This window comes from Danio rerio, chromosome 18, assembly GCF_052040795.2.
Source record: "Danio rerio strain M-AB ecotype USA chromosome 18, GRCz13ab, whole genome shotgun sequence".
Classification (NCBI taxonomy): Eukaryota; Metazoa; Chordata; class Actinopteri; order Cypriniformes; family Danionidae; genus Danio; species Danio rerio.
In genome coordinates, this window is record NC_141038.1 from 29,745,275 (window position 1) to 29,757,105 (window position 11,831).

General features: G+C 40.1%; 1 protein-coding gene across 6 annotated transcripts in view; it reads left to right on the forward strand.

Moving 5' to 3' along the window:
- The window catches only part of kiaa1549lb (KIAA1549-like b), a 238,712-nt gene that overhangs the window by 140,628 nt on the left and 86,253 nt on the right, over window positions 1-11,831 (forward strand). For all 6 annotated transcript variants that reach the window (XR_015515017.1, XR_015515018.1, XR_015515019.1 and 3 more), the window contains exons 15-16: window positions 863-987; window positions 5,249-5,466. Coding sequence is in view for 2 of the 6 variants with exons in the window: in XM_087293220.1 (XP_087149346.1) it covers window positions 863-987; window positions 5,249-5,466 (343 nt within the window). In the remaining 4 variants the exon portion in view is untranslated. The remainder of the gene's footprint in view (window positions 1-862; window positions 988-5,248; window positions 5,467-11,831) is intronic.

The following is an 11,831-nucleotide window of genomic DNA, read 5'->3' on the forward strand; positions in this document are numbered from 1 at the left end:
GAGTTTGAGAATTCTCACTGATTCTGTAGAATAAAAAAACACACAATTTAAAGCTACGTTCATTAAAATATTGCTTTTTGGAGCATAACAGGTGATCAGGTATAAAATTCTGTCATATGTAAAAGAACACCATGCAAATTCATTCAGTTCTCCCTGATCAATTTTAGACTGGTAAGGCTGGTTTTAGGATGGTTTGAGTCCTGGCTAGGCCAGGTGGCATTTCTTTGTGGAGTTTGCATGTTTGTGGGTTTCTGAATACATGTGGTACAGATGAACTGAGTAAACCAAATTGGGCATAATGTGGGAATAAGAGTGTGTGGATGTTTCCCAATGCTGGGTTGTAGCTGGAAGGGCATCCGCTGCATAAAACATATGCCAGAGTAATTGGCAGTTCATTCCACTGTGGCAACCCCTGATAAATCAGGGACTTAGCTGAAGGATAGTGAGCGTTTCTCTTAGATCCATGCCAGCTGTACCACAGGGTTATTTATTTATATTTAGGACAAGATGGACAGTTTTGCTTATCCTTCTATAATTTTTTCCCACTGACATAAGAATATATTTAGATATATTCTCTCAAAAGTGGACCAGCTAGAAGCTTATCTTCTTGATACATTTGCCCAGTTAATTAAAATCAAAAGATATGCTGAGATCTTAGGCTCAGATCTTTTTCATTTGAAATAACTGAGAGCTAAAAAATGTATTCATCTTCTGCACAAGGGATAATCTTGTACAGAGCCACTGCCACATCATCAGGGAGTGAATCTGTGTAAATGCTGTGTGTAAAATCTTGTATCATTTCTGCAGTCTGATGTGGAAACACAGTAAGAAGTGTTTGTATGTGTGTGTTTACTTTTGGCAGATCATTATGACAGTTCATCAGGATCACTTCATCTTATTTCCATAAAACCAATGGCAGCTCCACCCACTTACTCTCACCCCATGTCCTCCGACCGCAGCCAGGACTCTGCTGTATTTAATGGAGAGGTAAGATTTGATTTTATTAGAGTAAACCTCAAAGAGCAACCACTGACTTGCTTCAAAAAGGTTTTGATGGATGGGAATTCAGTTTAGGCACAGGAGGCTGATTGTGACTGTCTACTGACACTTATCCAGTCATATGAGATTTTTGTCATCTCATATCCCGATAACCATATATAATTATAATCTATTCAAGTATTTAATACTGGTCATATGGAAAGGACTATATCATGTTTACATTTTAATGTATATGCTCAAATCTGTACCTTATCCACCACTAGTGTGCAGCATCCACCTGGACCTTGCGCCAGATCGCACACCACACACTAGCTAATTAGTGGAGAGGAAACAGAGTAATGAAGCCAGTAATGATATGGGGATGGCTAGGAGGCCATGATGGACAGAGGCCAGTGGACAAATTTGGCCAGGATGCCAGGGTCAACTCCCTACTCTTTTTCTAAAGACATCTTGGGATTTTTCACAACCCAGAGGACCTCAGTTTAACATCTCATTCGGAAGATGGCGCTCACTGAGCAGTATTGAGTCCGGCGGCATGGTGGCTCAATGGTTAGCACTCTGACCTCACAGCAAGAAGGTTGCTAATTCGAATCTCGGCTAGGCCAGTTGGCATTTCTGTGTTGAGTTTGCATGTGATTCTTCTACATAGGAATTGCTATTGAAACATCAAAATGTTTTTGTTTTATGTTACTTCTAATTGTTTGTTTAAATCCTGAACAGCTTTTGAAGACTTCAATAAGTTTTTGTTCATAAAGGAGGGAAGTTTAAAAAAAAAACGGTCTGAAAAACAGAAAAAGGCGGCGTGTAATAAACCTTTTGTTTAATAAATATATATGTACAAGCTTTTTTGAATGCGATAATTTATTTGACAGCACCAATAAAGACTATATACCTGCTTAGCTATGTGTATAAATATTTTATATAAAAATCAGATAAAAACACCACCACACTTATACACACTTAAATGTGCCTTGTTATCACTGCAATAAAATCTTCATCTTTTCTGCAATAATCCATGTCTTTACTGGGGTTTGGGCAGAATAAACAACCATAACATGTTCTTGTTGTGTGAGCACTTTACCCTCTAAAAAAAATGAATAAATAGTAATGTAGATATGTGTCCACAGCGCTTTTTTATGCTTTTATTTGTTATTTCGTGTTGTCTGAAAGACATCTGCATGGAGGAAAAACAATAGTAATTTAGAATAAACATGTTTTTAAGCCACATAGTAAAGTGTATAATGTGTACAACTCTTTGTTAATGGATGCTACAGAACATTGTATTAAAGTAAACTGATAAACTGTAATAAACACTGGAAAGTTAGTGTAAATTCTGCTGTATTGTGATAGTGCTATAGCATAGAAAACTAAAGCCTGTTGGGTAGTTTGTTTATTCCTACAGTTGTGTTGTACAACAGTAACAGAATAATTACTATGACAATTTAATTCAAGTAATTATCTACAGTATGCTTTCAAACGCTATAGTATTTAGTATAGTATTTTTTTCATGGAACGAAATAGCTTATACAATACACAATATCTCTCGCCTCGATGACGGGCAAATATATTTTAGTTCAGTAGAAAACTCGGCCTTTCCCAGAGATGGGTTGCAGCTGGAAGGGCATCCGCTGTGTAAAAACGTGCTGGATAAGTTGGCGGTCTTTTCTGCTGTGGTGACCCCGGATTAATAAAGGGACTAAGCTGAAAAGAAAATGAATGAATGAATGAACTTGGCCCTCTTCATTATATAAGGATTATATTGAAATAGCCACAGCCATATCACCCTGGAGCCCAAGACCGGTTTCTCACTGAAGCTAAGCAGGGCTGAGAGCCTGGTCAGTACCTGGACGGGAGACCACATGGGAAAACTAGGTTGCTGTTGTAAGTGGTGTTAGTGAGGCCAGCAGGGGGTGCTCAACCTGCAGTCTGTCTGGGTCATATGGCCCGTTTCCACTGAGTGGTACGGTACGGTTCGGTTTGGTACGCTTTTATGGCCGTTTCCACTGTCAAAAGGCGTACCGAACCAAACCGTACCGTACCACTTTTTCGGGACCCTTTCGAAAGGGTCCCAAACTGCAGAAAGGGTCCCAAAAGGTGGAGCTACACGCGCAGCTGAACGCTATTGGTTTACAGAGATATGTAATTCGTAGACGCAACAAGCCAGAATGTAAACAAAGGACCCGCCATGTTTGAAATACACAGCGAGAAATTACAGCGAAATTATATATACATATGCAGCCATGGTCTATCCTGCAAACAAACCCGGTCATCGTCATGATAAACAGCCACAAAGCCATGGAGAAGAGCGGATTTATTTATTTTTTACCCTGTGCCGCGTAGTTTTTACGAGCCAGTCTGAAGCCCGAGTGGTTTCGCTTTCTTCCTTGATTTCGCCGCGTGTCTCTATCTAAAATAACAAACTTCTTGAGCTGATGATAATAACATGCACTTGATTATTGACAAGCTTTTGGAAACCCGATCCTGTGAGAAGCTGACAAACGAGAGTGACACATTCAGAAAGAAAAGGACAAACGTGAGAGTGGGGCGAGGAAAAAAAGGCGAAGCCAAGGATCATGTTATTTCTTCAGCAAACGTGAACAAACTGCCTTGTTTTAATCTTTATTATCACCTTTTGGACTAATATGAACTGGGAATGATGGAATGACTCTCTAACAGAGGCTTCATGTGCTGCTGAAGATTACAGACACAGATGAGAGGTTTACTCTGACTGTAGACTATACTTTGTATTGTTTTGAACCTAATTATTGACGAAATGTCTGCTTTGTGTAGTTCTTCTGTAGTTGGTAACATACCGGATACTGTAAGGGTCTGTATGTGTTCATATATGTTCATTTATTTATTTATTTAATATAATTACAGACTTTACAGTAGGCTATTTCGCACCGTCATTGATCTGCAGTTATAAAAAACTCCTGTTTATAGAAAAGTTAGTAATAAACATTTATACACAAGCATTTATGTTTGTAAAGCATCTATTTTGTGAGAAGTGCTTTTCATATGATATGTGAACGACCTCTGCAGCTTTATCGTAAACATTTTCTCGAGCGAAAATGACGTCGACTGAAACTTTGTCATACACCACGCCCACCAAAAGGGTACCCTTGGTAGTGGAAACGCAAGCCTGATAAAGGTGACCCGTACCGACCCGAACCGTACCGTACTGTACCTGTCAGTGGAAACGAGCCAATAATGCCCCAGTGAAAGTGAAGGTTACATTACACTGTAAGTGGGCGCTGTTTTTCAGGTGAGACGTTAAACCGAGGTCCTGACTCTCTATGGTCATTAAAAGTCACATGGCACTGTAAAGAGCAGGGGACCAGGAGTCCCTCAATCGGCCCTCCCAATCATCCACTAAATTGGCTCTGTCACTGTCTCTCCACTCCACCTATAGCTGGTGTGTGGTGAGCGCACTGGTGCCGTTGTCCTGTGGCTGCTGTCACATCATCCAAGTGGATACTGCACACTAGTGGTGATGTGGAGACCCCCCCCTGCGTTGCAGCATAGATTATTGTATCAAAATTTTGAAAAATTATAGGACCAAGCACAGCACTAGGTTGGCTATACTTTGGTATTGTTGTAAAAATGAAGCCAAATCTCTAACTGCCAGTGATCGGCATCTTCACCTTATAATCAGTTCTGTGATCCCCTGCACTCTGCTAGTGTCTGAAGGGAAAGGCACGTTCAAGTTATTCCGGATCCGGCACTACATATTTGGTGAAGAACCGTATATTAGTGCTGTGCTACACATTGCATGGAAAGTAATTTTTCAAAAACTCACAATAGGGGCTCTTTAAACAAGTAGTTTGGCGACTACATGCCAAATTACTAGCCAACTGGACAAATAGTTAAAATAGGCTATTTGTTACACAACCTCATATTTGCTAGTTGGAGTACACAGGTTTAAAATAGGCTGGATGTAAAATAAACGAGTAGATAAAACTGATATAGGGCATGAAACACAATGTTTTTATCTCTGCAAGACTCTACAAAGATTTAATTTAACATCACAGAAATCTTAGTCTATAAAGTCAACAAAAGCTTATTCTTACTAAATCTCAATGCAGACTGTTGCTTAATTTAGTCACATTTGGGCTTCAAAGAGACCTGGCACAGATTTCTTTAAGAAAATCGCTTTACCCATGAGAAATTAATTAGATCTACATTCAAAAAATGTTTTAGTATATGATTGGCCAGTGTTCTATCTCTCTATCCCTCTGTGTGTATACAGGTGAATTTGGCTCTGAAACAGAAGTCAGACATTGAGCACTACAGGAACAAGCTTAGACTGAAGGCCAAGAGGAAGGGTTACTATGACTTTCCTTCTGCTGAGGAGAAAAGCAGCACTAAAGACCTGAGTCAGAGGCACAACAGACCTCCACACCCTCACAGCAGAGCTCAGGAACAGGAGGACGACAGGGGCTCCACATATGTGAAACACCGCAGGAGGTGAGTGATTTTTATTTGTGTATTCTTATCTAAGTAAATGGTAGACATATACTATATGGTCTAGAAAAAAAAAGAAAAAAAAAAAGATCAGACTAGCATTTTTACTGTCAGTAGTACCGTTTATTTGGTAATCGTGGTATGTGCCAGAAAGTTGTAATCAATGTCATTCTCACTTGAAAAAGAAAGTCATATGGGCTGTTCAGATATTGCATATTTTGTGATCTCAAGTTTATTTTTTCACATCAGGCATTCCACATATTTTAGATGTGATGTGCCTTTACAAAAATGGCCCAAAACAGTAGAAATGAAAATACATGTGCACCATACTTTACTTTCTTGAACCATATCACTCATTGGAAATCAACTACTGCTATGTGGTCTTAAAAAATGCAAAAACAGGATGATATAAACTATTCCATGTTTTAGTATATGTATATTTGTGTGTGTGTGCATGCATGTGTTTGAGTAAACTAAAACAAAAAGCATATATACAAACACTCGACCAGTGTTAATTTTGACAGCATACTTTGATTTAGTCTTTGACTAAAATTCCAATTTAGTTTTGGTCATATTTTAGTCTTCTGAATCCTTTTAGTTTGTAGCGTACAGTCCACAGATAAAATTACTTATTGATTTTATCACGATCTGGGTTCAGTCGACAAGACGGTTTTACGACTCCTGGCTCCAAAAAGTCTGGGTACCCCCGACAGACTTTATCTCTCCAGTGTCCCTGGATTACTAAGGCCCCGTTTACACTAGTGCGTTTTAGTTTTAAAACGGCGTTGTAGAATGAAAACGATCCGCGTCTACACTCGCGTTTTACCCAGCGTTTCTGAACAGCTCTCCGTCCACACCAAAACACTGAAAACGCACATCACGTGATCACACACACACACACTATCGGGCAAGCGCTCCAGTATTTCTACCCAGATGAGAGCTCTGCTTGTCAGACTGCTCATCAAGCATCTCCTGCTGGATCTAATCTCACTATATTTGCTAAACGTGATATTTCATTCATGTTGTTGTCTTTATCTAACGACATAGGCCAATTCCCTGACTTTGGTCATTGGAATCTATTAAGTTACTTGTTCACGGGTAACATGTTTTGGTTAAGCGCAAAGATAAGTTAATGATTAATTCAGGTACATTGACTGATCGCTTGCCTTTATTTCCTACAATCTATAAACTTATTGTATGTTATACTTTTATAATAATCGATTATTAAAACTGATATTCAGCAAAAGAGAGGGTGTGTTTCGTATTTTCACTGAAATTGAAAGGAGGCAGTTGTTATCGGCTCCGTTTTGTTATAAATATCCACACAGTGAAGATGATGCTCATATATGCAGTACGACGCCTCAACATTTCTGCTGTCTGTTAAGTTGCTAATATTAAAAAGAAAATAGGCAGTTCCTTCAATCATGTTTACATTTTATTGTTGAGAAAGGGAAACAACGTAGCCAAGGTGATGTGAATGAAGTTATAAAGTACACTGTTCCCTTTGAAGATTTACCCGTGTACTCGGTATGTTTTCCATATCAAACTGAGAAGGGGGAGACTGCAGCCTTGATCAAACTTGCGAAGTCTTAACTTACAAGAAGAGGATGCAAGACTGAACTGTGTGTGGGCTACTTAATATTGAGGAAAAGCCCCAATCAGATAGGCGAAAGTTTGCAGCCCCGCCTCCGTTTTCAGATGTCTCCGTCTTTCCCCTTCCACACTGAGACGGAGCAGCAGCGTTTTAGAATGAAAACGGCCTCTCCAGCGTTTTCAAAAAGCTCCGTTTTCAGAGCTCGAGAACTCCGGTGTAGTGTGGACGAATGGCGTAACCGTAGCAAAACTTATGCGTTTTCAAACTAAAACGCACTAGTGTAAACGGGGCCTAAGCCTAGAGCTTCAAATACATTCCTGCCCAAACACACACACACAACCACGGGGCTGTTCTGACAGAAAGAAAATGCACTCAGAAATCCTAAAAACAGCACAAAACTAAAGTGTTATGTTTTGTAAACTTTGTATCTCATTTCTGACTTTTCTTACCTGTGTAACCTCTCTTATAACCTGTATGCCTGTTCCTTTTAGGTCTTTTTGAAGCATAAATATTGTAAGGATATGAAAAATTATGTTGATGTACTTTTAAACCCCCCATGTTTGGTACCGATGGGTTTCTGCTGACATTTTACAACACATGATGCATAGATTGAGACCATAACTCGCATTGCTTTATTCTTTAAAGCCCTGTATTAAATGCCTGTCCGCATGCTTTAGACGGACACTCAAATTTGCATACGAGCAGCCTCAAAGGAAGGGTTCCCGCTCAAATTTCCCCTGAAATCATTGGTCAGAATGCTGAACGGGTTGTCACGTGACCCACAGGTATAACCAGACTTCCCCCCCAAACATCCTCAGAGAAGGTCCAAACAAAGAACCCATCAAAACGTGGCCCTTTTAGGGCTACGCGGCTTTTCTACGCCGCATGGACTTTTTCCCGTAACGCTTTCTTTATTTTCCGGCAAAGTAAACTCAGTTTAAAGTTTGTGATCGCATTCCTCAGAACTGTATTACAAACTCAACGCATCAAGAAGGACATCAAAGGAGTTTCATCAGGACGGAAGCATAAAGAGAGAGACCCCAGTCATAGAGTCCAGGTACTTTTAGTTATGCGATTAAGCTGTGCCCCTTTTATCAAAAAGGTGTTTTTATAATCTTGGTGGTCCTTAATGGTGCGTGTGGAACTGAAAGTTTTGTCACTCTTTTATCTGAAATCTATATTTCCGCGCTTTGCTATCTCTCTCTGTTCGTACAAGTTTTATAGTCCCGGATAGACCCGATATCTCCACGTGGTTTACCTTTGTTCCGTGTTTAATGTATGTTTGTGCGTTTGTTTGTTCGTTACGTCTGTCTAGTCAATAAATTCCATTGTAATCAAATGAATTGTATTGTTTGTCTCACGAGAAAATGTCACTGAAATACAGATTTCCCTGCCTAGCTATTATAAGTTGTTTAATACTTTTGAATGATTAATCTACTTCACAAGAAGTAGCAATTAAATTCCCTTTTTCTAAATGAATAGATTACCGTGTCCGCTAAAAAGAGCGGCGGCTCTGCTTGTGTTTGTTTGGTCAAATTAACAATAAATTGATCTGGAATATTAATGATTAATAATAATTCGTTATTGTTGATAATTAATATTCATAATCTGGGAATCCGCTCGGTCGCGCGAGCATGATCATATACAATCATATGTTTGTTTGACCAAATTGACTGAAGCTTAAGCCGGAATATTGATAATTAAGAATAAACCGTTATTGTTGATTATTAATATTCATAAAATGAGCTAATTTCTGTTACAAGTTTTAGTCTAGTTTTAGTCGACTAAATCTACTCGAGGTTAGTTGACTAAAATATATTTGGTTTAATTTAAGTGTGATTTAATTAAAACATTGTATACATTTATTTCTACAAAATATTATAACTTAAAACTATGAGGATGGGATTTAAACAAGAACTTACAGAGTACAACGTACTGACTTATGCACTCAGCCACCTCATCATGTGTAAGCGCAGCTTTGTGCTAGAGAAAGGATTAAAATTTAATTAGATGAACAACAAGGATGGGACTCAAACCCACGCAAAAAAGAGCACAATGTCCATTGCCTTAACCACTCAGCCACCTCGTCTCAGATTATCTGATGGCTGCGCGAAGCTGGACTTTGTTTTTTCCTGAGAGCTCTTACAGAAAATATAAAGTTCAAGGTTGTCATAAGGAGCTTTTCAGTAGCTCTGATCAGTGCCCCAAAGTTAATGTTCAACACTAACTTCAACGTTTTTTTCTGGTTTTGTAGGAGAAAAAGTAGACAGAAGGCTACTAAACATGCAGCAGGCTGGATTAACCTGTACCATAACATTCTTCAGAATACTAACAGAGTGCGTGTAAGAAACCTTCCATGGAAGCACCAGGCTCTTTAAAACCCTAAAGCATTTGAATGACGTGGATGGGATTCGAACCCATATGTGCAGAGCACAGTGGATAAATAGTCCATCCCTGCTGGAGGCTGGATTAACTTTACCATAACACCCTTCAAATTGTTAAGATAGGTGTAAGTGAAAAACCTTCAATAGCAGCACCGGGCTCTCTCACAACACTAAAGCAATTTACAACAAGGAAGGGATTCAAACCCACACGTGCAGAACAGAATTAATTAGCAGTCCATGACCTTAACCACTCAGCCACCTCCTCTCGCATGTAAATGTATTCCTCATGGAGACTGGACTGTGGTGTATATGTATGTTTTTGCAGCTAATTTCACTAAAGATTACATAAAATTTTCACATAACATCCTTTAAGACGCTGAGAGGTGCAAGAAACCGTAGACAGAAGCACTGGCCTCTCTCAAAACAGTGAAACTCTAAGAATGGGATTTAAACCAGCACTTGCAGAGTACAACATAACTTTCAAGAGTTCACACTTAGCTGATGATTGATAAGAAAGCGTGTTTGGCATGCCTTTGAACGGTGGGAGAAAACCAGAGAACCTGGGGAAAACCCACGCGAAACTCGAGGAGGACATGCAAACTCCACACAGATACGCAGACCGGTCTGCAAAGGGCCAAACCAGTGGCATTCTTACTGTGAGGCAACAGTGCAGGCCACTGTGCCACCCTATCAGAGAAGGGGAGGAGTAGGGGTGGAAAGGGGGATTCTTCAAAACGAAGTTGACTGGAGCAAAAAGCTCCAGTGTGTCAGTGTTCATCTGATTGGTGCAATATGCGGCTGGTGCATTACCAGCTGTGTTCAATCATAAGCACATGATCCTCTCAAAATTAGTTTATAAATAAACCACACTTAGTCACCTCATCATGTAAGAGTGCAGCTTTGTTCTAGAGGAAAGATTAACTTTTAGTTAGATGAACAAGGATGGGACTCAAACCCATACATGCAGAGCTCAAAGAATTAGCAGTCCTTCGCCTTAACCACTCAGCCAGTTGTCTCAGGTTACCTGCTTGCTGTGCGGGAAGTTGGACTTTGTTGTTTCCTGGGGGTTCTTACAGAAAAGATGAAGGTAAAGGTTGTGATAATAAGCTTTTCAGTAGCTCGGATCTGTTCCCCAGATGGGTTCTGGACTGTGGCATATATGTATGTATTTTTGCTGCTATTTTCGGTAAAAATGGCTTTAAAGTTTGCAACAACATCCTTCAAAGCGCGAAGAGGGTGCAAATAAAAATAAAAAAAAATCCGCTGAAGCACCGGACTCTCTCAAGCACTAGAGGAAATGAGCAATGAGGATAGGAGTCGAACACACACGCAGCGCACAATAGATTAGCAGTCCACCACCTTAACCACTCAGCCATCTTGTCACAAATGTACCTACTTTCCTGGTGGAGGCTGAACTGTGGCATGTATATGTATATGTATGATTTTGCAGCTATTTTCAGTAAGATGACTGAATTTTGCCATAACATTCTTTGAAATGCAAAGAGGGTGCGAGTATGATATCTTAAACGGAAGCACCGGGCTCTCTTAAATGAATGACGAGGATGGCCGCCATGTTGCGAGCTCCCAGCAAACTTTGTGAATTTTACTTGTATTTTTGTTGTTTTTTATTTATGCTGGATGTACACACTGTCATTACCTACGATAGACACACACTTTGGGGAATTGGCTCCCTCGTTGTACATCGAAGACAGGACTTTAGCGACGCTCTGTTTACAAACACAGCAACAGAGCCCTCTGTCTGGGTCACATAACTGAAGCGACAACGGAAACGCAGCCAAAAAAGAGAAAAGTCTTCGTCAGACTAAGACACCTTGGATTTTGACCTCCACTCCCCATCATTCTGCTGGCTAACATTCAGTCATTGGACAATAAACTTTGTGAGCTACGGGTGCGGATTTCCTTCCAACAAGAAACTGCTGCATTATCTGCCTTACAGAAACCTGGCTATCTGCGAAGGTACCAGACACAGCTGCTGTACTTTCGGGGTTCTCCGTACATCGTGCGGATAGAACAAAAGAACTCACAGGGTAAAGCAAAGGAGGAGGTGTTTGTTTCTTAATTAACAACTCATGGTGTGATGAGAGAAACATACACCCAGTTAGATCATTTTGTTCTCCTGATCTGGAATATCTTACTCTTCGGTGTGAACCATACTGGCATACAAGGGAGTTCACAGCTGTTATCATTATGGCTGTGTACATCCACCCTCAAGCCAACACAGAGCAGGTGCACAGGGAACTGTATGGGAGCATAAGCGAGCAGGAAACCGCACACCCGGAGGCAGTGTTTATTGTTACAGGAGATTTTAACCACGCCAATCTTAAGAAAATCGCTCCAAAATACCATTAACATATCACCACAAGCACGCG